Source organism: Herpailurus yagouaroundi, unplaced genomic scaffold, assembly GCF_014898765.1.
Source record: "Herpailurus yagouaroundi ecotype Mexico unplaced genomic scaffold, PumYag 29, whole genome shotgun sequence".
In the NCBI taxonomy this organism is placed as follows: Eukaryota; Metazoa; Chordata; class Mammalia; order Carnivora; family Felidae; genus Herpailurus; species Herpailurus yagouaroundi.
The window spans coordinates 42,596,622-42,619,212 of record NW_024412377.1 but is presented as its reverse complement, the minus strand read 5'-3'; the positions used below and the strand labels follow the sequence as shown (position 1 = coordinate 42,619,212).

Genomic DNA, 22,591 nt, shown 5'->3' with positions numbered 1-22,591 from the left:
GTATAGCCCTTTCCAGTTTTACGAAGTGTGCAATTCCGTTTTTCACTGGGTTTTCACTGTAGTCTTGGAAGGCAGGTGGTGTTTCCCCATTTTACAGAGGAAAAACCTGACACTCAGAGGTTACGGGAAGTGTTAGTGGCAGGGCTGGGCTGTACATTGGGTCAGGCAAAGGCACAGGCCTTGGAGCCAGGTGGGTGTGAAGGCCAGCCGTGCGCTTCTCGTCTGAGTGACTTTGCACAAGGCGTACAATCTCTGAGCCTACTTCTTCCTCTGTAAAATGGGGGAAATAGTGACTGCCCGCCTAGTGGGATGATTGTGAGGATTAAAGACAGAGGCTGCCTGGTGCGTGGTTGTGCTCAATGCATGTCTCCTATACTTAGATGCCCAGAGAGGACATTGGTTTCAAGACTCTTATCCCTTCTAGAATGCCAGCTCCATGAGGACAGGAATTTTGTCTGTCGTGTTTACTGCTAAAGCCTCAGTGCCTAGACTAGTACTTGGCATATAGGAAATATTTAATAAATATTTGTTGAATGAATGAATCTTCTATACCAGTCATCCCTTCTCTCTCTCGGAACCCCCACCCCATCCCCAAGCTGAAGTGCTGGTGGCTGGTGGTGGCCTCCTCATCCCTAAGCCAATCTCTCTCCATCAGTGTCGTCCATCAATGTCTCAGTGAATGCAGTGCAGACTGTGGTCCGCCAGGGTGAGAACATCACCATCATGTGCATTGTGACCGGAAATGAGGTGGTCAACTTTGAATGGACATACCCACGCATGGAGGTAACGCTGGGCCAGGGGTTGGAGGAAGGGCCAAGGAGGGATGGCTATCTTGACTTGCAGCCTAACTTCTTGGACGCGGCCTGATTTGGGGGGCTTTCCCCACCTGTCCCTACAGAGTGGGCGGCTGGTGGAGCCAGTGACTGACTTCCTCTTCAATGTACCCTCCCACATACGCTCCATCCTGCACATCCCTAATGCCGAGCTTGGCGATTCAGGGACCTACATCTGCAATGTATCGGAGAGTGTGAATGACCATCGAGATGAAAAGTCCATCAATGTCACTGTGGTTGGTGCGTGCCTTGGGCTTGGCCCCGACCCTCTTTCTCTGCCGGACCTAGACACTGTCACAGCCCCGGGGTACTGTCAGTCACATTCAAGGACAGCTCTAGCTTCATTCAGTACCAACCAGAGCCTATTTCCGGGATAAATCCAAACCAAAACACAATGTCAGCCCCAAATCCAACTCTAATCCCAGCCTAGGCTTTCTGCCTAGCCAGAACCTCAGCCCCAACCAGATTTCTAAACCTAACTGCCATCCCAGGCCCAGGCAGCCCCATCCTCAAATTCAACCATGTTGCAACTCACCTCAGCCGCAATCCTGAGCCAGAACACGCCCGGTAAGAACAACTCCAGTCCCAATCTCAAACCTGGCTCCCAAACCAGTATCACCCCTCAGTTTGGCCCCTGCTTCCGTCTCAGTTCCAACGTCAGCCCCAGCTCCGGTAACTCCATCTCTCGTTCGGCTCCTAAAGCCTGAAGCGCCGCCCCCAGAAGGCTGGGCCCCTTTGGCATTCAGTTGATGCCCTGCCTCCGGGAGCCCCGCCTCCAGGAGGCGCTGCCTTATTGGTAGCCGGGCATAGCCCCGCCCCCGGGGCACCGCCCCTGACAGCCGCCCCTTGCAGAGAGTGGCTACGTGCAGCTGCTGGGAGAGCTGGACGCCGTACAATTCGCGGAGCTGCACCGCAGCCGGACTCTGCAGGTGGTGTTCGAGGCCTACCCGCCGCCTACTGTCATGTGGCTCAAGGACAACCGCACGCTAGGCGACTCCAGCGCAGGCGAGATTGCCCTGTCCACACGCAATGTGTCTGAGACCCGGTGAGCAGCAACCCACCCACCCCATTCTTGAAGTTACTCTCTGCAGCTGCCAGGCAGCCCACAGCCTTCAGCCACTGGATAAACCTAGACCCACCTTTCCCGAGAGCCCACTATGTGCGAGGTGCCATGCCAGGCACTGGGGGCTGCTGCAGAGGTCTAGATAGACTGCTCCATGCCTCCTAGAATTTCCTGTCTATGGGGGAAACAGACATTGTTCTGACGATCACCCAGATGTGTAGTTGTCCTTGTGATGGGTGGAGCCAGCAGGGAGCAGCTGAGGAGAAAAAGGCCAGAGATTAGGGAAGAGGGTGCCAGGCAGGCCACTACCACCTGTGCATGGATGGTGGCCGGGAGGCTGATGAGCAGGCTGACACAGGCACGGTATGTTAGGATAAAGCAATGCCAGGCCTTTCTGCAAGGGGGAGATGTGGGGGGGAGGGGGAGAGGGAAAGGGTGCTCCCCCCACCCTCCTCCTCCTACCCAACACTCCCTCTTGGCTCAGTGGAGCCAGCTTCCTGTAGGTGGGGATTCAGGAGAGTCCTGGCTTTGCTACCGATGCCTGTGTAACTTTGGGAAGCCCCTGTCCCTCCCTGGGTCTTGTTTTTCTTGTCTGTACAAGGAGGTTGGGGGGGGGGGTGGTTCCCATAAGAGTCCTTCCAGCTCTGGCAGCTGGGCCTGTCTTGCTCCCCAGGTATGTGTCAGAACTGACATTGGTGCGGGTGAAGGTGGCTGAGGCTGGCTACTACACCATGCGGGCCTTCCACGAGGATGCAGAGGCCCAGATCTCCTTCCAGCTGCAGGTCAATGGTGAGGGGCCCTCCACCCTGCCTCCCACCAACCCCCAACCTCCCCGCCCTTGCTTCCATCAGTTCTCCCTCCCTACACTGTCCACCCACCCATAGGGGGAGCAGGAACAGGAGCAGGAGCTGAGGACTCAGGAGGCTGGCTTCTAGGCTGGGCTCCAACACTTCCACTGCTGGATGAACTCAGTATATCCCCTCTTTGGGCCTCAAGTTATACAAGGAGGCCACTGGGCTAGACTGGTGTTTCTAAAACCTCACAGCAAATTACATAGAAGGTTAGTAGGTAAGGAGTGCTGTAGAAAAAAAGAGCCTGGGTAGACAGGACTGAGAGTTCAGGGCGCATATAGCCTCATCGAGCTGGCCTCAGGGAGGCGACGTTTGCCTGAAGACTTCAAGGTGAGGCCATCAGGCAAGTGGCTGGTGGGAAAGGGCCCACCACGCTGTACGAAGGCAGCAGCAACAGCAGAAAGCCTGTGTGGCTGGAACAGAGAGTGGGGGAGTGGTGGGAGGTGAGGTCAGAGCTGAGGCCTGGCAGTGGGGGGCTGGGAGGAGGGCAGACAGTACAGTCCTCTAGAGCTGCCGTATGGACCTTGGCTTTTCCTATGACGGAAATGACCAGCCACTGCAGGGTTTGGAGCAAGGGAATGACACACTGAAGACTTACTGTTTTGTCAATTGACTGTCTAAAAATAAATTTATTTTGAAAGAGAATTTAACCTCTCAATTGTAGATGGAAAATCAGCATCACATGTCATAAATAGAAAGCAACCACTAAAATAAACTCTGAGGAAACAAAGCAATGCTATTAAATTCTAGTTCCATGCTCGCGCTTTCCCAGGGCTTTCTCTGACCCTCAGACCTGCTCTTGTCTTTGTTAAAAGGGAAGATTAGCGAGTCTCAGAGAGGTGTTAGAGACAGACTAGCACCCCACTGAGGCTTCCTCTTTGAAGTACCCAGAAGGGGAATCTGTCAGTTTTCACACGGTGATTCCTGGTATTTAATGTTCACCTGCAGCCTGAAGCTCCCTTCCCCCACCCCGGGGGGAGAGGCTGGGCCAGGTCCTTCCTGAGGGCCTTTCTCACTGTCCTTTCTGACCTCCCCACCTCCTGGCCTCCTGCCCTCTCCACACAGTGCCTGTCCGTGTGCTGGAGCTGAGTGAAAACCATCCTGCCAGCGGGGAGCAGACAGTCCGCTGTCGCGGCCGGGGCATGCCCCAGCCACACCTCACCTGGTCTACCTGCAGTGACCTCAAAAGGTGAGCAGACCTGGGGCCTCTGTCTCCCAGGGTAACCACAGCTGGCTGGAAGGACCCAGTGAAGCTCGTCTAGATCAGCCCCTTCTCTGGGCACATTGTTCCAAGCTAGAGCCCAGTCCTAGGAGATGTGGCTTCTTGGAGATTCTCTGTATGACCTAAAGTGTCCGTTTCCTTACCTTGACTCATGATGAAATGAATGGAGCGGATTTTGCCATCCAGGGCTTTCCGTTCTGGGGATAGGAGCGCCCTCTGCCGGTCAGTCTAGGGGCCACAAGAGGAACGAGCTCAGGACGAGGCATTGGGAAGAAGCAGGAACCAGAGGGGGTTGGGGGGGGGGTGGGCAGAGGGGTGGAGGTAAGGGGAGCCTCCTTCCACTACCGCCCTGTGGCGCTGCTTGCCTTTGGTTTCAGTTTCCCAGTCCGAAGAGGGAAGGGACTGGAAGCTGACCCGACTGGCTCTCCCGGCAGATGTCCGCGCGAGCTGCCGCCCACCCCACTGGGGAACAGTTCCGAGGAGGACAGCCAGCTGGAGACTAACGTGACTTACTGGCCTGAGGATCAGGAGTTCGAGGTGGTGAGCACGCTCCGCCTGCGCCGTGTGGATCAGCCTCTGTCCGTGCGCTGCACTCTGCACAACCTGCTGGGCCACGACATGCAGGAGGTCACCGTGGTGCCACATTGTGAGTCCTCCCGCCTTGGTGGCCCCTTCAGGGCCTGCCATACTTGGATCCGTGCCTGTGAGCCCAGTGGGCTGGAGTCAGTGTGTCTGTGGGCACTCAGGAGCATTATGAAACCCACCAGAGTGTGTGCTCTTACGCACTCACACGACAACACAGTATTGGCATATGTGTGTACATCCATGGGTCTCTGACATAAATCATGGCTATAGTATATGTACGCTGTATGCATGTCATAAGCCATGCATATGAGTAGGCCTGACCCTTGGACGCAAGTGCAAACCTTCCAAATGTAGATTTGTAAACCACACAATGAAGAATGCCCAACCCCCAGACACGCATGTAAAGCTGGAGTGAATGTCTGTCACCTGCCTTGTGTGTCAGCCCACCGAGTGTATGTTTATAAGCCACGTATATGAATATGCCCAATCCCCAGACACGTATATAAATCCAGGAGCGTATGTCTGTATGCACGTACGTGCGCATGCACAATCCCCGTGCAGGCGTGCAAACAATGCATGTAGAATTCCTACGCATGTGTGCGTCTGTGTAAACATGGAGTTGCAGCACACCTTTCTGCGAGAGCATGCAAACACAATCTGCACACAGATGCCTGCTGCACAATGCACGTCTGTTAGAAGATACACAGACGTGCATGATTCTTGTCTATGTGAATAGTCTCCTCCAGTACCTGGATGCTCTTGCTCCCTGCTAGTTCCTGTGTGTGCATCTACCTGCCTGCTTGTACTTCGTTTACTTGCTCGTTTCCTTATTCAGTAAATAATAATGGAATAGTAATCCCCAGCTTCTCACTGGGGAAGGCCCAGCCCTGCCTGCCCTTCTAGTGCCCACAGCCCAGAGACAAGGCAGAGAAGAAAACAGACAGTCCCACTGCCGGGGTCAGTACTTTGTGGGGGGAAAGCCTAGAGAGAGGAGGGGGCTCCTCGTCCAGCTATGGGATTCAGGAAAGTGTCCTGGAAAAAAGAAGCTTTAGGTCAATACCTGAAAAGATAACCTGGGAGTTAGCTGATGAGGAATGGTGTTCCGGTAAAAAGGCATGTGTCTCCGTACGCAGAGCTGCCTCCAGCCCCCCACCCTGGGATGGGATAGGTGGAGGTTTTCATACCTTATCTCACTCACACGCACACACATGCACACATATCCCTGAGCAAGTGGGCACCTGCCGACCAACGTGGAGCGAGACAGGAGTAAAGCTTTCATGTGCCACCTGGAGGGGAAGCTGTGAACCAGCTCATGGGGAAACGACCAGGGCTGGATGAAGCCTCTTCTTTGTACTCAGATGGCTCCTTGGAAGATTCAGTCTTCCTTCCCAGGACTGCGATGTGTGACCTGGTGGGGAGAAGGAGGAGAGGAGTGATGTTGGTCTGCGATCCTGGGGAGGAGGGACAGGGCCTCCAGGGGAGCCGAGAGGGGCAGGTGGAGGACAGAGGGGGAGGGAATGAGTTCTTCAGGGATCCCATGGGTGGCCAGTGGGTCAGGGCAGGGGCGATGAGGGTCTGGCCTGGGTGGGTGCAGAGGGAGGGGAAAGAATGGGAAGTTGTGCAGCAAAGAGGCTGAGGCCTTAAGGGAGGAGACTTGGGACTTGGGGGCCCCGAGTTAGCCCTACCTGGTTACCCCTGCTCCCTGGGGGATACACCTTATAACTACTGTCACTACCCCAATGCCACTGGGTACTCAGGGGAAGCAGAGGAGGAAACAGTCTGGATTCATCAGGTTGTGCGAGCTCAGTCACTCAGTCCATTGGCCACTTGGTCAGGCTCTGTCCCAGCTGTGACAGCCCCGGCAAGGGCAGAGATTCAGACGCGAGGTGAGTCTAGTCATCAGGAGCTGGCATCTAGTCTGAAGCCATGGCAGACACGTCAGGCCTGGTCAGACATGTCACACGTGGTCAGGCCAGACTGATCCTTGCAAGGGCTGAGGGATATGGGGGCCCACAGTGAGCTGAGCTACAGCTGTTACTTAGGGACGTGGGTACTTATGGGAGAGGCTGAAGTTCTGGCCCAGAGGGAGGGGCTGTGAGTCTGATGTCACGGGCATGGTTGGTGGAGAGGGGGACAAGCAGAGAGGGTTGGTGTTTCTGGAGGTGGGGTGAGGGGTGGCCAGGGCAGCTGCCAAGCTCCCTCTTTGCTTATGGCCATCTCTTATCTCTGCTTCCAGCTCTGCCCTTCAAGGTGGTGGTGATCTCGGCCATCCTGGCCTTGGTGGTCCTCACAATCATCTCCCTCATCATCCTCATCATGCTCTGGCAGAAGGTAATCTCCCATCCTTGCCTAATGGGTGCAGACTGGTACACTATTTTCTTTTCTTTTTTTTTTTTTTTTGCACGGAGGCCTCTGCCATCCTTGAATGTTACAGGATCTGTCCACGTCCCAGCCCAGCACACAGGGCAGGTGTAAAATGATATAGAACGGCACCGGTGTCCGAGCTGCCTCCACCCCCAGCAGCAAGGGCCATCTCAGGCCTGGTCCAGGCCATCCGGGGTCCCCTGCCCCTGCTCTGCCCTCCTGGGTCTTACTTGGACATCAGCCCTGGCCCTCCCAGCCACAGGGCAAGGCACTTTCTGGGTGGACCGTGGACTCCAGAATTCTTCCATCTCTCACCCCCAGAGACTCCCAGGATTCTAATGAAACGTGTTCGCGTCCTATTAACCTGTAATTTCAATGCCCTGTTCTGTGGCTTCATTATTCTACCATCCCAACGTTTTAAGATTCCCGAGTTAAGATTGCAGCACCCATGATTCTATCATTCTATGATTCCAATCCTGTGATTCCAACATGCTATGATTTCGACATTCTAAGTTTACATCCTTCTGAGATTCCCACTGCGAGTGACCCAGCATGGGGAGGGGCTGTCCATACCCAGCCGAGTGCCCCTAGCTTGTGTCCATTTCCGGGGCTGCCTGCCCTTCTATGCCCATCTGGGGAGCAGCCAATGCTCTGGGAGAAGCTGGTGAAGAGGTTCTGATGAGCCGGGCCCTTGGCCGTTAGCCCCTCTTCAGCCACTGCCCAGCTAAGGCCTGTTGTCACCTGTTCTCACTGAGCCCACGGAGCTGAGCTTTATCAGTAACTTGCTGCATGACTTCAAATATGCCTCTGTCCCTCCCTGGCCTCAGGGGCTCCTGCTCCATCTGTTCCGTAAGGGGCTATAGGCTCATGGGCCCCAAAGCCCAGAACTCCTCTGACGATCCATCCCTGGTGTCGGTCCTACAGAAGCCACGTTATGAGATCCGATGGAAGGTGATTGAATCTGTGAGCTCTGATGGCCATGAGTACATCTACGTGGACCCTATGCAGCTGCCCTATGACTCTACCTGGGAGCTGCCACGGGACCAGCTTGTGCTTGGTCAGTCCAGGGAGTAGTCGTGGAGCAGTTTGGGTACTTGAGGCGGGGGGGAAGACTGTCTGAGGTGTGGTCCAGCCTTGCCATGACTAGCTTTGAGACCTAGGGCTGCCATCCTGCCTTCTCTGGCCCTCGGTGTCCCCGCCACCATATAATGGGCAAGGTGGTCCCCTAGGGACCGTTCAGCATTGAGGTCCTATGATCCTGTGCCTTTGTGAGCTAGGAGACCTTTGTGGCGAGAGAGGAAGTATTCATCGAAGACAGCCTGCATGCCAGGCCTGTGCTTAGTCTAGCTGGAGAGGGTGAGGCATACAGAGGAGCTGGGCACCCTTCTGGGGTGGGAAGAAGGCTTCCAGGGACAAAAGATGGTCCAGAAAGCAGGCAGAACTTAGATGAGACACCAGAAAGGCCTGCCAAACACTGAGGTCTTATCTTAGGAGACTCCTTTAGGGGAACACCTTAAGTCCAGGTGGCTTGGGGGATTGACCTCAGAGAGGATGGGGTATGCCGTTTCCTGGTGGGCCAGGAGCTGAGGGATTGTCTCTACCCCAGGACGCACCCTCGGCTCTGGGGCCTTTGGGCAGGTGGTGGAGGCCACAGCTCACGGCCTGAGCCATTCTCAGGCCACGATGAAAGTGGCGGTCAAGATGCTGAAATGTGAGTCCTGGGAGACTGCCCCTCCCTCACGTCTGGGCCCCACATCTCCCCTGCCCCTTGCCCGCACATCCAGGCACTCCCTGATTCTGATTTGCTGGGCGCAAGTGGTCCGGTCACCTGGTGGCCAGCGCCACTCCAGGTTCTGCTTTGGCTAAGAGGCTTCCTCATTCTGCCCCCTCCTCCTGGCACCTCCTTCCCTCCCTGACCGTCCTCCCATCCTCTTTCTCCTCCCCCTGCACGTGGGTCCTCACCACCCTCGGCCATCTGGGTCTTCCAGCACGGGGTGGGGCAGGAGGGCCTCCTTGGGGCCTCGGTGACAGGGCAGGCCTGAGGCCCCGTCTCCCCCTCAGCCACAGCCCGCAGCAGCGAGAAGCAGGCCCTCATGTCAGAGCTGAAGATCATGAGTCACCTTGGGCCCCATCTGAACGTGGTCAACTTGCTGGGGGCCTGCACCAAAGGAGGTACCAAAACCACTCCCCCAGAGGATTCTGGAAAATGCCAGCAGCCCAGGCCTGACCCCTCCCCACCCCTCCTCAATCCACAGACAACGAGACACTCCAGCCGGAGGGTCTGTGCCCATCCTGCCCTCACCTCACAGACCCACATGGGGGTGGGGTTTACAAACTCACAGAATCACAACACTTTCAAGGCCCACGGACTCCTCGGGTCAGCCGTTTCCAAACCCCGGGGGGTGCTCTGACATTTTTTCTCCACATGTTTATTTATTTTTGAGAGAGAGAGAGAGAGAGAGAGAGAGAGAGAGAAAGAAATGCATGCGCAAGTGGGGGAGGGGCAGAGAGAGGGGGACAGAGGATCTGAAACGGGCTCTGAGCTGTCAGCACAGAGCCCGATGTGGGGTTCGAACTCTCGAGCCGAGAGATCATGACCTGAGCCAAAGTCAGATGCTTAACTGACTGCGCCACCCAGGCGCCCCAGGTCCTCTGACATTTTTAAATTTTCACAATACATTTTACAAACTGATCAATCACGGCCCCTGTGAGGTGAGTTATATCCCTACAATTGGAGGCCAGCAGCATGCTGATTGGCAGTGGCTTTCATTCAGATCACAGAATAAAGCCTCTCTAGCCAGTGTGTTTATTTGAAGCTCTGATTGCAAGTTAGGCTGTAAAAAAAAAAAAAAAGAAAAAGAAAAGAAAAAAAAATGTTATCGTTGTTTGCAGCTGCTTATTGTGAGATTTGGAATTTTCCTCAGTATTGTGCAACCAAAATAAAATACAGAAGTACATTGCGTACATAGGCCAATTTATGTCCGCAAGATCACCCATTTCAAAATTTTTGTTTTCATCAATATCTTCCCGTTCCCACTGATTGGCTTCAAGTAAATGTGTTGCATTTGAATTGATCCAATAACCTGATAATAAATAGTTGCCTTGATTTCCTTTATATACGGGGCTCCAGAATAAGTTGGTGATATGTACCATTGTGTACTTGCCATGTGCCAGGCCCTGAGCCGCGCCGACGAAGGCGTTACCTTATGAACATTCAGCACAGCCCTTGGAGGTGGGTGCGGTTAGCCCCATTTAACAGATGGGGAAAGTGAAGCTCAGGGAGAGTAAGTACCTCGCTCATGGTCGCAGAGGCGGGAAGAGAACCCAGGTTCGCCTGGTGCCAAAGCCTCTCGGCTGTCTTACCCGACTGCCTTCCCGACATGCAGCCGGTGGTCGGCCTCAGGGTCCCGATGGGAAGTCTGTGGCCTCCCGGGGACTGTCGCTGAGCCTGTGCCCCCCTAGGACCCATCTACATCATCACGGAGTACTGCCGCTACGGTGACCTGGTGGACTACCTTCACCGCAACAAGCACACCTTCCTGCAGCGCTGCTCCGACAAGCGCCGCCCGCCCAGCGCCGAGCTCTACAGCAACGCCCTGCCCGCGGGGCTCCCTCTGCCCAGGTACCAAAGGAAGCCGGGGACCCGAATCTTCGGGGAGCCCTGAGGAGCACCTGCTCGCTCCCTCCTGGCTGGGGCGGAAGCCGAGGCCAGGGTGGGCAGACAGGGTGTAGGAGCCCAGGCTGTTTCACGCACGGGTCAGTCTGGGACCCGGGGCTTGGCCTCCCCCGGACCTGGCTTATCACTCTGGTGATGGTGTTGGTGGGATCGGCTGCCACCTACGGACTGCCTACAGGGGTCCCGCCCTGGGCTGGGCACTCTCTGTGGATGTGAACCCTCGGCCCCTCCCTCTGTGTCGTGACACCCTCTCCTTTCGCGGTGAGCACCTGGGGCTCTCCGGTCCCAGGCCCGACTCCCATCGCAACGCACGGTGCTCTGCACCCTGCTGGGCACACCAGTCTCTAGCACGTAGTCTCTGGTGTGCGGTGTCCCGTGGGCAATGCAGCGTCTTTCTTCTTCTTTTCCAAAAGTAACTTTTCCTACTTCTGCTGATGACAACAGCAAGATGGGTTTATTGCAGAGACAAGCATAACTTCAGAAAATCCTTAAAAGACATTACGGCTCACCCCTGTCCTCCCCAACATTTGATCGATTTCCTTCCGGTCTTTGGTCTACCTCTAGAGACACGTGTATATGCGGTCCCATAGCTCTCTGGGGAGCAGGTGCTGCAGGGAATTAGGGCAATTCCTGCCCCCTCTGGGCTGTGGCTGGGGCCTCCCAGGGCATCACAGCTGGATGGTGCCACAGAAAGGCACCTGCTACATGCTCTTCTTATGACCCTCATGCTGGGGTGCTGTGATCATGCCTAGGTGTGAGCTCCCTAAGGACACACACTGGGTCTTGTGTCCTCTTAGCACCCCAGTGCCCAGCTTAGGGCCCCACGGGCTGGCTGAGAGAGCTCACTGTGTGGCCATTCAAGTTGTGACTAGCTGAAGGAGGATGAGTGGAAAGAAGAAATCCCTGAGTGATAGCGCCCGGTGGGCCCTGGGGGCGAGCAGGGGCGGGAAGGGAAGGAAAAGGACAGCCTGTGGCTCCTCCTGGGATGTTCCTCTCTCCCCCAGCCACGTGTCCCTGCCTGGGGAGAGTGACGGCGGCTACATGGACATGAGCAAGGACGAGTCGGTGGACTACGTGCCCATGCTGGACATGAAAGGAGGAATCAAATATGCAGACATTGAGTCCTCCAGCTACGTGGCCCCTTATGACAACTACGTCCCCACAGGTGGGTGCACGCCTATGCACCGCCCCCTTGCCTATGTAATCATGCTTTCTTATCACAGCCTTTCTTACTGGGAGGAAGGTGGCCTTGTGCCCATTTCATAGATGCAGAAACCGAGGTTAGCCACCCGCCCAAAGCTGTCCTGTGGTGGAGCCCCATCGGGAGCCTCTGTTTCTGGATCCAGCAGGGAGGAGTTGGGTTGGAGGAGTACTTGGCCTCCTGGGGTGCTGGCACACCACAGGCACAAGGCTGACCCAGTGTCCTTGAGAAGCGGGCAGGTCAGGCTGAGAAAAGGTGGCCCAGGCCTCGGGCTAATGCCAAAGGCTTTTCTGGCCAATTAGAGCACTGATAAGGTAGGAGAGGTTTACATTAGATATTTGGCAATTGTTTTACTTTTGCGGGAGACTTAGAGGGTTAGTAGTTACCTGTATTGGACATTCGGCCTCGGTGAATAAAAGGGTGGGGGTTCTGTGGGCCATGTGGAGACACAGACAGTAAGTAGGTGAACTTCTGCTCTCTCTCTTAGCTCCCGAGAGGACCTGTCGGGCAACTCTGATCAACGAGTCCCCGGTGCTTAGCTACACAGATCTTGTGGGCTTCAGCTACCAGGTGGCCAATGGCATGGAGTTCCTGGCCTCCAAGAACGTACGTATGGTTGCAGCGAGCGGAGCAGGGTCAAGGGGAGGTGGGCAACCCAAGCCAGCCAGGGTCCTCCAAGTACATAGCTCCATATGGCAGCTACGTCCCCTCACCACAACTCTGGTGGGTGAGGACAGTCAAAGCCCTCACCGCGTGGCCTCTCACACCTGTGTGGCGGTGCATTTTCCCCAAAGCCCTTGACAGGGAGGTCTTCTCCTACAACTGCCCCCAAGGCCTCAGCTCCTATCTCCCCCAACCTAGTGCGTCCACCGAGATCTGGCAGCCAGGAACGTGCTCATCTGTGAGGGCAAGCTGGTCAAGATCTGTGACTTTGGCCTGGCTCGTGACATCATGAGGGACTCGAACTATATCTCCAAAGGCAGCGTGAGTACCTTCCCTGACCCGTGTGACCTGGGAACAGGTTTCCTGCTGGTCAGCGTGGCTGTGGCATATAGGAGGTCAGGACGGAGTTCCTCATGGCCTACCCTGCCCAGTGGTGACAGGCTTTGCCACCGGCTGTGCATGGGGCAGGAGGGGGCAGAGATGTTAAGGTTGTACGGGTGAGCCCAGGGCTCAGATTCACTGGTCACGACAGGGGGCGAGGGACCAGCTGTAATGGGTTCTGGGAAGAGGGAAGCAGGTCAAGTGTATATTTGGTGACCATTCTGCCTGCCACTCGTGTTCCCACTTTCCATAAGGGGACAGTGAACCCCAGAGATGGAGGGTCTCTAGACCCAAGAGATCTAAGGCGGCCGGGTGAGAGCTGGGTGGCACCTTGGCATGTCCCTGGCTCCCCTGCTGTCTGCCAACTTGGCCAGGGCCTCTACTGGGATCAGGAAGAAGGGCCGTTCTGTAAGAGGCCTCAGACCCTGGGGCTCCTCCTTAGGGTAGAGGCTGCCATGTGAGCAGCTTGTGGGTGAAAAAACATGGCCTTCTGATCCTCTGGCCAGCACTGGGATGAGTGTGGGATCTGTGTGCCTGCAGAGGCGGGCTCTCAGGGTCTGGGGAGTAAGGCGCGGGGGCCTTACTAAGTAAGGAGGCCAGACCTCCTCCCCTTGCCCAGGCACAGAGTGGGGCTTGCCCTCCTGGTACTTAGTGCCGTCTTGCCCTCCCACAGACCTTCCTGCCTCTGAAGTGGATGGCTCCCGAGAGCATCTTCAACAGCCTCTATACCACCCTGAGTGATGTGTGGTCCTTCGGGATCCTACTCTGGGAGATCTTCACCCTGGGTATGCTTCCTTTTCCCCCAGCCCTCAGCTGCACGGCACACTGGCCACTCACACCCCCAGTCTGGTGGGGCCATGGGGCAGGCTCTGCGAGGGGGGTCAGGGCTCTCTGGCTCGAGTCACAGTGCTGCTGCTGTCTCGCTGCTGTGTGAGCTTGGCAAGTCCCTTGTCTTCCCTGGGTCTCTTTACCTCCCCATCTCTCGAGGGGTCTGGAAGTGACATCAAAAAGTCTATTTGACTCTGGGGTTCTCTGGTTCTCTGATTCTGGGGGTGCTGGTCATCTCTGTCCAGAGCCTCTACAAAAGCCACATCTCTCAGTGCCGAGGCCACCGCACCCTTGCCCGCTCGAGGGCTGGTGTGCCTCTCCCTGTGCCATAGAATAGGGTACCTGCCACTTTTCCAACACGTCTGAGCCTGTGTATCTCTTGTCTCTCCTCCCTGACAGGTGGCACCCCTTACCCAGAGCTGCCCATGAACGAGCAGTTCTATAATGCCATCAAGCGGGGTTACCGAATGGCCCAGCCTGCCCATGCCTCCGATGAGATGTGAGTGGAGCCTTTGGGAGAGTTTTTTTGGGGGGTACAAACCATAGATGTCCAATGTTGCCAGCTTAAGGTGAAAATAGATCAGTTCAGGGAGCTAGAAAAACCTTGCTATAGCTGGATCTAGGCATTCAGACGCCGTCATCAGGAATCTCTTGTTTTACCTGGTCTCTGCTGTCCCCTGCGCTGGCCTGGATTTCAGGCCACACGGCTACCTCCTCACTGCTTCCACCATAGTTTGAGTAAAAGGCCCCAAGCTGACTGTCAAGGGCTCAGCTGGGGTCTCGTGCCCACCCATCCAGAGCAGGGCATGAAAACTCCTACCAGCCAGACCTGCCTGGGCCGTGTGCTCACCAAGGAGCAGTCAACCCCATGGAACCACCGGTGGAGGGAGGGCCTTGAGGGAGCGGGAAAAACAGTCCCATCCACCTGTCCTCCCCAACTCCCTTCATCACCCACCTTGTTCTGAGAGGCGGCATACTCTGAGCCAGAGACCCTGACCCCCTGTGCACCTCTCCCCAGCTATGAGATCATGCAGAAGTGCTGGGAAGAGAAGTTTGAGATCCGGCCTCCCTTCTCCCAGCTGGTGCTGCTTCTCGAGAGGCTGCTGGGTGAGGGGTACAAGAAGGTATGTCGGGGCAGCGAAATGGAGAGTTCTGGTCCAGAAGTCAGACACTGGGTACAAGGCTCTGTGTGTCATGCTTGTATTTGAGGGACCACCCTGTATCCTCTTGGGCCTCAGTTTCCCTGCTGGTACTAGTAAGGGATGGGCTGGAGCTATGAGTGGAATTTATTTTAGCAGCACAGAGGTTTTTGAGATGACGTCCTGCTTGGAAGTCGATGCCTACAGCCCCCTTCATCCTGCTCCCTTTTCATGTCTCTGCACCCATGCCATGGCCTGGGTCTCCTTCAGAAGTCTGAACAACCCAGGCTCCATGTCTGCTAAGGGCCGGACTGCTTGGACCCTGATGTGGGCTCATTTGAGGCCAATGAAGCCAGTAGGGCCTCTCCACCAGAGGGAGTTACAGGGAGGGGTGATGCACGCTCCCTGTCCCCTGTCCGTTCCTAACCACACTCCCCCCCAACGTCTTGTCCCAGCTCAGCGCCCGGTGAGATGGAGTGGGTTGTCACCATTCAGTAGTTAGGGAAACTGAGGTCCCACTGGAGGAGGTCGAGGCGGGGGGAGAGCCCACACCTGTCTACTCCGAAGTAGGGAAAGTGTGAGGGTCACGGGCACTAGTCTGCCGACTGCCCCCTCCCTGGGGGGCCCTGAGCTCACCTGGTCTTGTGAGATGCCAGGTGGGAGAGCCTCCTGGCTGTGAGGCTTTGGGTAGGTCTCCTTCCTCTCTGAGCACCAGTTGCCTTAGGCAGGAGGGGCCAGGTCAGAGTCTGATGCTAGATGATCCCCACGGGCATTTCTGGTCTGAACATCCCTCTCTCTTGGGTTCTCCCTCCCTGTGGAGCAGAAGTACCAGCAGGTGGATGAGGAGTTTCTGAGGAGCGACCACCCTGCCGTCCTTCGGTCCCAAGCCCGCTTTCCCGGCTTCAATGGACTCCGATCCCCCCTGGACACCAGCTCTGTGCTCTACACTGCTGTGCAGCCCAACGAGAGTGACAATGACTATATCATCCCCCTGCCTGACCCCAAGCCCGAGATTGCTGATGAAGGCCCCCTGGAGGGTTCCCCCAGCCTTGCCAGGTAGCCACTGTGGCCTGAGGCCCAAGGCAATAGTGTGCAGTGTGTGTGTGTGTGTGTGTGTGTGTGTGTGTGTGTTCATGCTGTCAGGCTTGCCTTAGAAGTAAGCTACCTAGGGTGAGCACTTGTTCCTGCCAGTGAGTAGAAGAGAGAACTGAACTCATCTGACCTTTGATGACCTCAGGAGGAAAGGGCAGGCTGGTAAGAGACAGAAGGGCTAGGGCTTCGCTGCAAGGTAGCTGTTTCCTGAAAAGTGGCCCCCACAGGCCATCCACCCTCTCGTCCTATCCAGGCCCTAAGGAGAGGTAGGAAATCTAATCGGCATCCCCGGCACCCTGTGTATCACTCTGGGGTCATCGCCAGCCCTGGCCTCTGCTCTGTTCTCCAGGACCATGGCCCGAGGGCCCCCGGGAGCCTGGCGTGGTTGTGGGAGGCATAGTGCCCACAGGAACTGAGGTCAGAATTCAGGCTGGGAAGGAGATTCACGTTTTGCTTTTGCCTTGAGATGTGGTGAAGTTACAGTAGGGGTGGGGGCGTGGTTGGAGGAAGGGCCAGCCGTTGCCTGGACTTCATGTTCCGACAGGATCTTCTCTGCTGGAGAGGAGAGTCCCCCGTGAGGCCAGACCCACCCCCAAAACCAGATCCCCCCCGCTCTGGTGCAGTGGCAGCGACCGCAGGCTGGGTTTCAGCTCCAGCTCTGCCCCCAGCCGCCCTGAGACCCATCTCCCCACGGGCGCTGGGAGCACACACAAGATCTAGAAGGCCCTCCTCACCTTCCGTAAGAAGCAAATGTTCCAAGGCTCCTGGTAGCCAGTGTGCAGAGGAGTTAAGCTCAGAGTTCAGACACCTTGAGGTGTGAATGCTGGCCCTGCGATGTGCCCTCAGACAAGCTGCCTCCACTTTCTGAGCCTCAGTTTCCTCAACTATAAAATGAAAACGGTAGCACATGTCTATTTGGAGGTTGCTGAAGGATCCAATGGGATCAGCTTCAGGAGTGCAGGGAATGGAGTTGCTGGTGAGTGAGGAACGAGCTTTGGAGCTAACTGGATATTCTGCTCCAAAGTCTCGCTGTGTGATGTCGGCCACTGACACAACCTCTCTGATCAGCCCTTCCCTCATGGTGCCTATATTATGTAGTCTTTTTTTTTTTTAAGAATTTTTTAATGTTTATTTAGTTTTGAGAGAGAGAGAGAGAGAGAGAGAGAGACAAAGCGTGAGTGGGGGAGGGGCAGAGAGAGAGGGAGACACAGAATCTGAAGCACGCTCCAGGCTCTGAGCTGTCAGCACAGAGCCCAACGCAGGGCTCGAACTCACGGACCGTGAGATCATGACCTGAGCCGAAGTCAGATGCTTAACCGACCCTTAAGCCACCCAGGCGTCCCTCTTATGTAGTCTTTACAAGGCTTCAATGAACTAAAGGGTGTCAGGTGCATGGTGCAAGCTTGCACCCACGGGAAGCTCTTGATTATTGCTGTTGTCTTACTCCGGCTCCCTCCCAGCCCCTCACACGTGTGCCTTCTCTTCCTAGCTCCACCCTGAATGAAGTCAACACCTCCTCTACCATCTCCTGCGACAGCCCCCTGGAACCCCAAGAGGAGCCAGAGCCAGAGCCCCAGCTCGAGCCCCAGGTGGAGCCAGAGCCACCACTGGATTCATGTTGCCCTGGGCCTCGGGCCGAGGCGGAGGACAGCTTCCTGTAGGGGGCTGGCCCCACCTCGCCCTGCCTGGAGCTCCCCCTCTACCTCCCAGCACCCAGCGCCTCCCGGCCTGGCCTGGCCTCCCATCAGCTGTCCCTTTCTAGAAAGCTTTTGCCGTGGGCATGTGGCACCCAACAGCTGGGGCTGGCTTAGGAGGCAAGAGGACTGCAGGGGCCGTGACCAGCCCTCTGCCTCTGGGGAGGCCATGTGACTGGGGGTCAGGGTTCTCCCAGGGCACTTAGTTTCTCCATCTACAGGATGGGAAAGCCGGGCTCGGTGACGCAGAATCTGGGATTCTCTCCCTGGCTGACAGGTGGGGAGGCTGGAATCACTAGAGAGAGTCTCGAGGTTCCGGAGGGCGGGGATTAGCTCTTTTCTGTTCAGCCAGCTACGCCTCAAGGAGCTGTAGCCTTCTCCTTGCACTTTCATCCACCTAAGAGCTGGGGAAGGGACTCTGGCATCCCCGGCTCCTGGTGAGCCGGGGCCCAGCCTTGGACAGTGGTGTTCATCCGGAAGCCACCGCCCCTTAATGCCAGTCTCCACTTTCCCAGGCCCGAGCTGGTCTGGGGCCATCCACGCTTAATGCTGGGGGCCGAGCCAAGTACAGGACACCCTGGCCCACAGCTGCTGTCCCAGGCACTTGGGACACACCTCCCCATTCAAAGTGCCCGCATTCGTGTCTTCCTGGCCCCCTAAGTGCAGGGGTCTTTTTCCTTGTCACCACCAGTCTTACTTCACCCACCAGAGTCTCCGGGGCCAGGTGGACCCCACATCTGTGACGAGCGTGCTGGTGGGCCCGCCAGAGACGTCCACACGTGTGGATCAGGCTGCTCATTGGACTCGACATGGGACCCTGGAGGGATCCCTCACCCTGTCCGGACCTGTTTGCCCTACTGAAAGATGAGCAAGGTGGACTCTGTGACTTCCGGTGCCCTGCCAGCATGAACATTCTAGAGTATTCCAGGGGGTGGCACGCTTGCCCAGATGAAGCAAAGCCAAACGCCCCAAACCTCCGTCCTGGGCATCAGCTGGGGTCTGGGGAGATTTCAGACCCTGCCTCACTCTCCGGGCATTCAGGAACTGTGCCCTTTCCCCAGGGCCCCGGGCAAGTCCCAAAAGGCCAGCTGGCCAGGTCTTGACTCAAAGTGACAGCCAGTGTCTTGGAAAGCCCCCAGCAGCTGCCCCATGGGAAGACTACGGAACCCCTTTCAGGCTCACAACCACCTCTGGAGCCTTCCTGAACAAAGGAGGCAGAGAGGGCAAAGCAGGCCACCTCATGCAGTCTGCCTCTCCAGCACCTGTCCGGGTCTGTGCCACAGACATAATGGACAGTGAGGAGTCCGGGGGTCCCCCAGAAAGGACAAGAAGGCTTTCTAGGGAACCTGAGAAGGGGTGCAAGAGGCAGATATTTTGGGGGTTTCCTTCTCACCCACCAGCTGCCCGGTCCCCAAGGGAGTAACTGTGGGGTATGGCTTTGTTACTGCCCAGGCCCGCTCACTGTACTCTCTCTTCCAGCCACGCCCCAACCCAGGGGGCATTGGAGGTGCCAGGGGAGCGAGGGCTGCAGCCAAGACTGTTGGCAGGAAGAGAGCTGGAAGTGGGGGGAGGGCAGCCTAGCAGCCCCCGGGCACCAGCCCCCTCTGCCCATCCAGGAGATGGAGTGGGTTCTCACTACGGTACCAAAGATGTAATCACCTAGGTTTACAAGTATTTTTAGGACTCACATTAACTCACATTTATACAGCAGAAGTGCTATTTTATATGCCATCAAATTTTCTTATCTGTGTACTTTTTTTTTAAGGGAAAGATTTTAATATTAAACCTGGTGCTTCTCACTCACGGACTTTGTGGTCTCTCACGGGTTTGGGTCCCTGTGCCGGGAGGTGACAGATGTGAAATGGGGTGAACGGGGCTGATCCCCGGCCACAGCGTCCCCACACGGGGTCCTTCAGTTCTGAGTCTCATTTCCATCTGTAAAATGGGGATTTTCACACTCTCTCCACCCCTTGCTAGCAGCCGGATGGCCTGGACCTTGGGCTTCGGTTTTCCAAGGTGTGAAATGAAAAGGCTCTTCCGGCTCTGCAGGGCCTGGCCCTGGGACCAGCTGGACTGTTCACAGGCTCATGCGGAGAAACCTGAGTCCCTCCCGCGTCCCCCACCCCACCCCACCATGTGCTTTGGCTTTGGCTGTTAAGCTGGGACACCCCCTGCCCTCCCCTCCACTCTGCCCGCAGCCCAGGCTGGTGTGGCTCAAGAGAGGCATCGGCTCCAGCCCAGATTCCAGGCCCCGGTGAGTTAGCGATTGGGTCTCAAGTGGGAGCAAGGAAGACAGAGGCGCCCAAGGGGGCCAGAGCACAGGAAGAAGTGAGCAGATATGGCAAGCAAGAGAGAGGAAGAGGAAGAGAGAGAGGAAGGTGGGCGGGGGTGGGTGCAGCCAGGGCGAGGCCAACGAGGGAATAGGAGCCCAGCTGTGGCTCTGAGGGCAGAGCAGAGGGGTGCAGACCAGCAGGCCCCAGGCCCCTCACGACTGCAGCCGCTCAGTGGTGCGGGGCCAGCATGGGCCAGACATCCTGGTGCCTGCTGGCCAACTCCGTCCTGACCGTAGGCTCCACAGCCCGGCCCGGGCCTGACAGACCCTGGCAGCAGCACGGGGCCAGGGCAATAGAGCTAACCAGGGCATGGGCCCCAGCGCAAGGGTCTTAGACCCAGGCCACGGCTTCCTGACCTCCTCACTTGGGCCCTCTGGCAGGGGTCACCTGAGGTGGAACCAGGTTTCAGTCTGAGATCTATCACACCTCACTGTGCGATCTTGGCCATCGCTTGCTTTCTCTGATGCGGGGAAGGGGGCATCTCTTTCTGGAACACGGGCACCTCGCTTTGGAACCGCTCGCGTCCCTGGACTGCTGCCAGGGGTCTGGGGCTGCGGCTACCAGTGGGGACAGGAATGGAGATGTGGGGCAGCTGTGACTCACCGGCCCAGCCGCCAACTCAGGGGCAGCTGAGCCATGCCAAGGGAAAGCCCGCCCATTACATGGCCTGGCCGCACAAAGCCCTGGTTTCAGAGAACCCCAGAGCCTGTGACCCTTTCTTTCCTGACTGTGGTGGAAGATGAATAAGCCAATCCCCGGATCTGCCCTGTAAAGAGAATAAACAACCCTCATTCCAGACAGGGATTATCCTTGCTCGTGGGAAAAGTCTCCGTCTGGAGGTCAGGAGACTTTGGCTCCCCCCCACTCCCCAGTTCAGGCCTGCTCCTTGTGGGACTTTGGGTAGATTATACCACATCAGGCCTCAATTTCCCCAGCAGTAAATGGAGCTAATGATGTCACAAAGACGGAAAGGATGATAAAATGCTGGCAACCATTTACTGAACAGTTTCTATATGCCAGGTCTGTCCTATTGCTTCACACCCATTTTCTCATTTTACCCTCACACAGATCCTATGAACCAGGTACTACTACTGTCCCTATATTACAGGTGAAACCTGGATAAGATAGGAGCCTGGGCTTGGCTGACTCCCAAGTCAGTGCTCAGGGAGACAGAACGCTCAGCCAAAGTGACAGAGCTGGGGAGTAGGGCAGCCTGGGTCCCAACCCCTGTCTCCAGACTCTAGGGCTGTCTGGTGCTCAGAGTACAGAAGTTCTGGGTAAGAGGAAAGAGCTAAGTGAACCTTACGGGTTCGAGCCCCGTGTCAGGCTCTGTGCTGACAGCTCAGAACCTGGAGCCTGCTTTGGATTCTCTCTCTCTCTCTCTCTCTCTCTCTCTGTGCCCCTCCCCTGCTCACGCTGTCTCTCTCTCTCTCTCTCTCTCTCTCTCTCTCTCTCTATCAAAAACGAATAAACATTTGAAAAATTTTTTGAAAAAAAAAAAAAAGAGCTAAGTGAACCTGAGGGCTAGATAGAAAGAATATAGAAGGGCTGGCAGAGGGCTTGGACCTCATGGGCCCCTGTGCTGAGGGGGTGTAGGCGTTGGGGGAGGGGAGAACCATAGGTCACCTGTGCTGGCTCCTGTCTCCCAGGCTTGCCACTCAGGCAGGCCCAAGGGAACCTGTGAGCTGGAATTTTCCTCCCAGACGGATGAGCCATTTGGACTGCACAATTCTTCCTCCACCCTATTCACAGCCAGGGGCCTTGTTCCTGGAAAAAGAGGGAAAGACCAAAAGGAGCCATTACTCTCGGAGCTCTGCCCCTGAGCTGAAGCAGGGCTCACACCCCCCACTGGTGGCCCTCCCCTGAACTAGGGCACTGTCTCCAAAGGCCTCTTCTATTTTATTGTTCAGTGTCACAACAATTAAAAATTACCTTTATAAAAGTATTTATGTAACACACGCCTGTATTTAAAAAAAATCAATTATCAAAATATATAATATATGGGGCACCTGGGTGGCCCAGTCGGTTAAGCATCAGACTTCGGCTCGGGTCACGATCTCACGGTTTGTGAGTTCCAGCCCCGCGTCGGGCTCTGTGCTGACGGCTCGGAGCCTGGAGCCTGCTTCCGGTTCTGTGTCTCCCTCTCTCTCTGCCCCTCCCCCACTCGCGCTCTGTCTCTCTCTCAAAAATAAATAAACATTGAAAACATTTTTAAAAATAAAATAAAATTTTAAAATATCCACATAATATAGAAAGTTGTTTGTGTATTTGTACTTGAGGCTCCCAGTAACATTGTAAATGCTTATTTTCTTCATTCAGCAACTCTGTGTATAGGAATTTATCTTTTGGAAATTCTGCTTCTCATTGTTAACAGTTCAGTTATATTCTTCCATGGTTTTCTCCCCTTACATCTCTACTAATATTTGTATTCCGGAGTGCCTGGGTGACTCGGTTGAGAGTCTGACTCTTGATTTTGGCTCACATCATGCTCCCAGGGTTGTGGGATTGAGCCCCGAGCCACGTTCAGCATGGGGCCTGCTTAGGATTCTGTCTTTCCTTCTGCCACTCTTGCAGGCTCACACTCTTTCTCTTAAAAAAAAAATTTTTTTTAATAAAAATTTGCATTTTTTATCTGTGTAAATATATAATTACAATTAAAAAAAAAC

The 22,591-nt window shown here is 55.8% G+C and overlaps 2 protein-coding genes across 6 annotated transcripts in view; one reads left to right on the top strand and one right to left on the bottom strand.

The window, feature by feature from the left end:
* Positions 1–1,556, bottom strand: part of CDX1 (caudal type homeobox 1) — a 46,263-nt gene extending 44,707 nt beyond the window's left edge. For all 3 annotated transcript variants that reach the window (XR_005797574.1, XR_005797572.1, XR_005797573.1), the window contains exon 1: positions 1,369–1,556. The gene's annotated coding sequence lies outside the window, so the exon portion shown is untranslated. The remainder of the gene's footprint in view (positions 1–1,368) is intronic.
* Positions 1–19,395, top strand: part of PDGFRB (platelet derived growth factor receptor beta) — a 37,360-nt gene extending 17,965 nt beyond the window's left edge. For all 3 annotated transcript variants that reach the window (XM_040497576.1, XM_040497584.1, XM_040497592.1), the window contains 19 exons: positions 656–783; positions 899–1,073; positions 1,686–1,878; positions 2,570–2,685; positions 3,813–3,936; positions 4,404–4,615; positions 6,791–6,885; positions 7,843–7,975; positions 8,525–8,629; positions 8,980–9,090; positions 10,381–10,540; positions 11,599–11,759; positions 12,283–12,401; positions 12,657–12,779; positions 13,513–13,624; positions 14,067–14,166; positions 14,686–14,791; positions 15,630–15,862; positions 17,388–19,395. In XM_040497576.1, the coding sequence (XP_040353510.1) occupies positions 656–783; positions 899–1,073; positions 1,686–1,878; positions 2,570–2,685; positions 3,813–3,936; positions 4,404–4,615; positions 6,791–6,885; positions 7,843–7,975; positions 8,525–8,629; positions 8,980–9,090; positions 10,381–10,540; positions 11,599–11,759; positions 12,283–12,401; positions 12,657–12,779; positions 13,513–13,624; positions 14,067–14,166; positions 14,686–14,791; positions 15,630–15,862; positions 17,388–17,559 (2,678 nt within the window). In that variant the 3' untranslated portion in view covers positions 17,560–19,395. The remainder of the gene's footprint in view (positions 1–655; positions 784–898; positions 1,074–1,685; positions 1,879–2,569; positions 2,686–3,812; positions 3,937–4,403; positions 4,616–6,790; positions 6,886–7,842; positions 7,976–8,524; positions 8,630–8,979; positions 9,091–10,380; positions 10,541–11,598; positions 11,760–12,282; positions 12,402–12,656; positions 12,780–13,512; positions 13,625–14,066; positions 14,167–14,685; positions 14,792–15,629; positions 15,863–17,387) is intronic.
* The last annotated feature ends 3,196 nt before the right edge of the window (positions 19,396–22,591 follow it).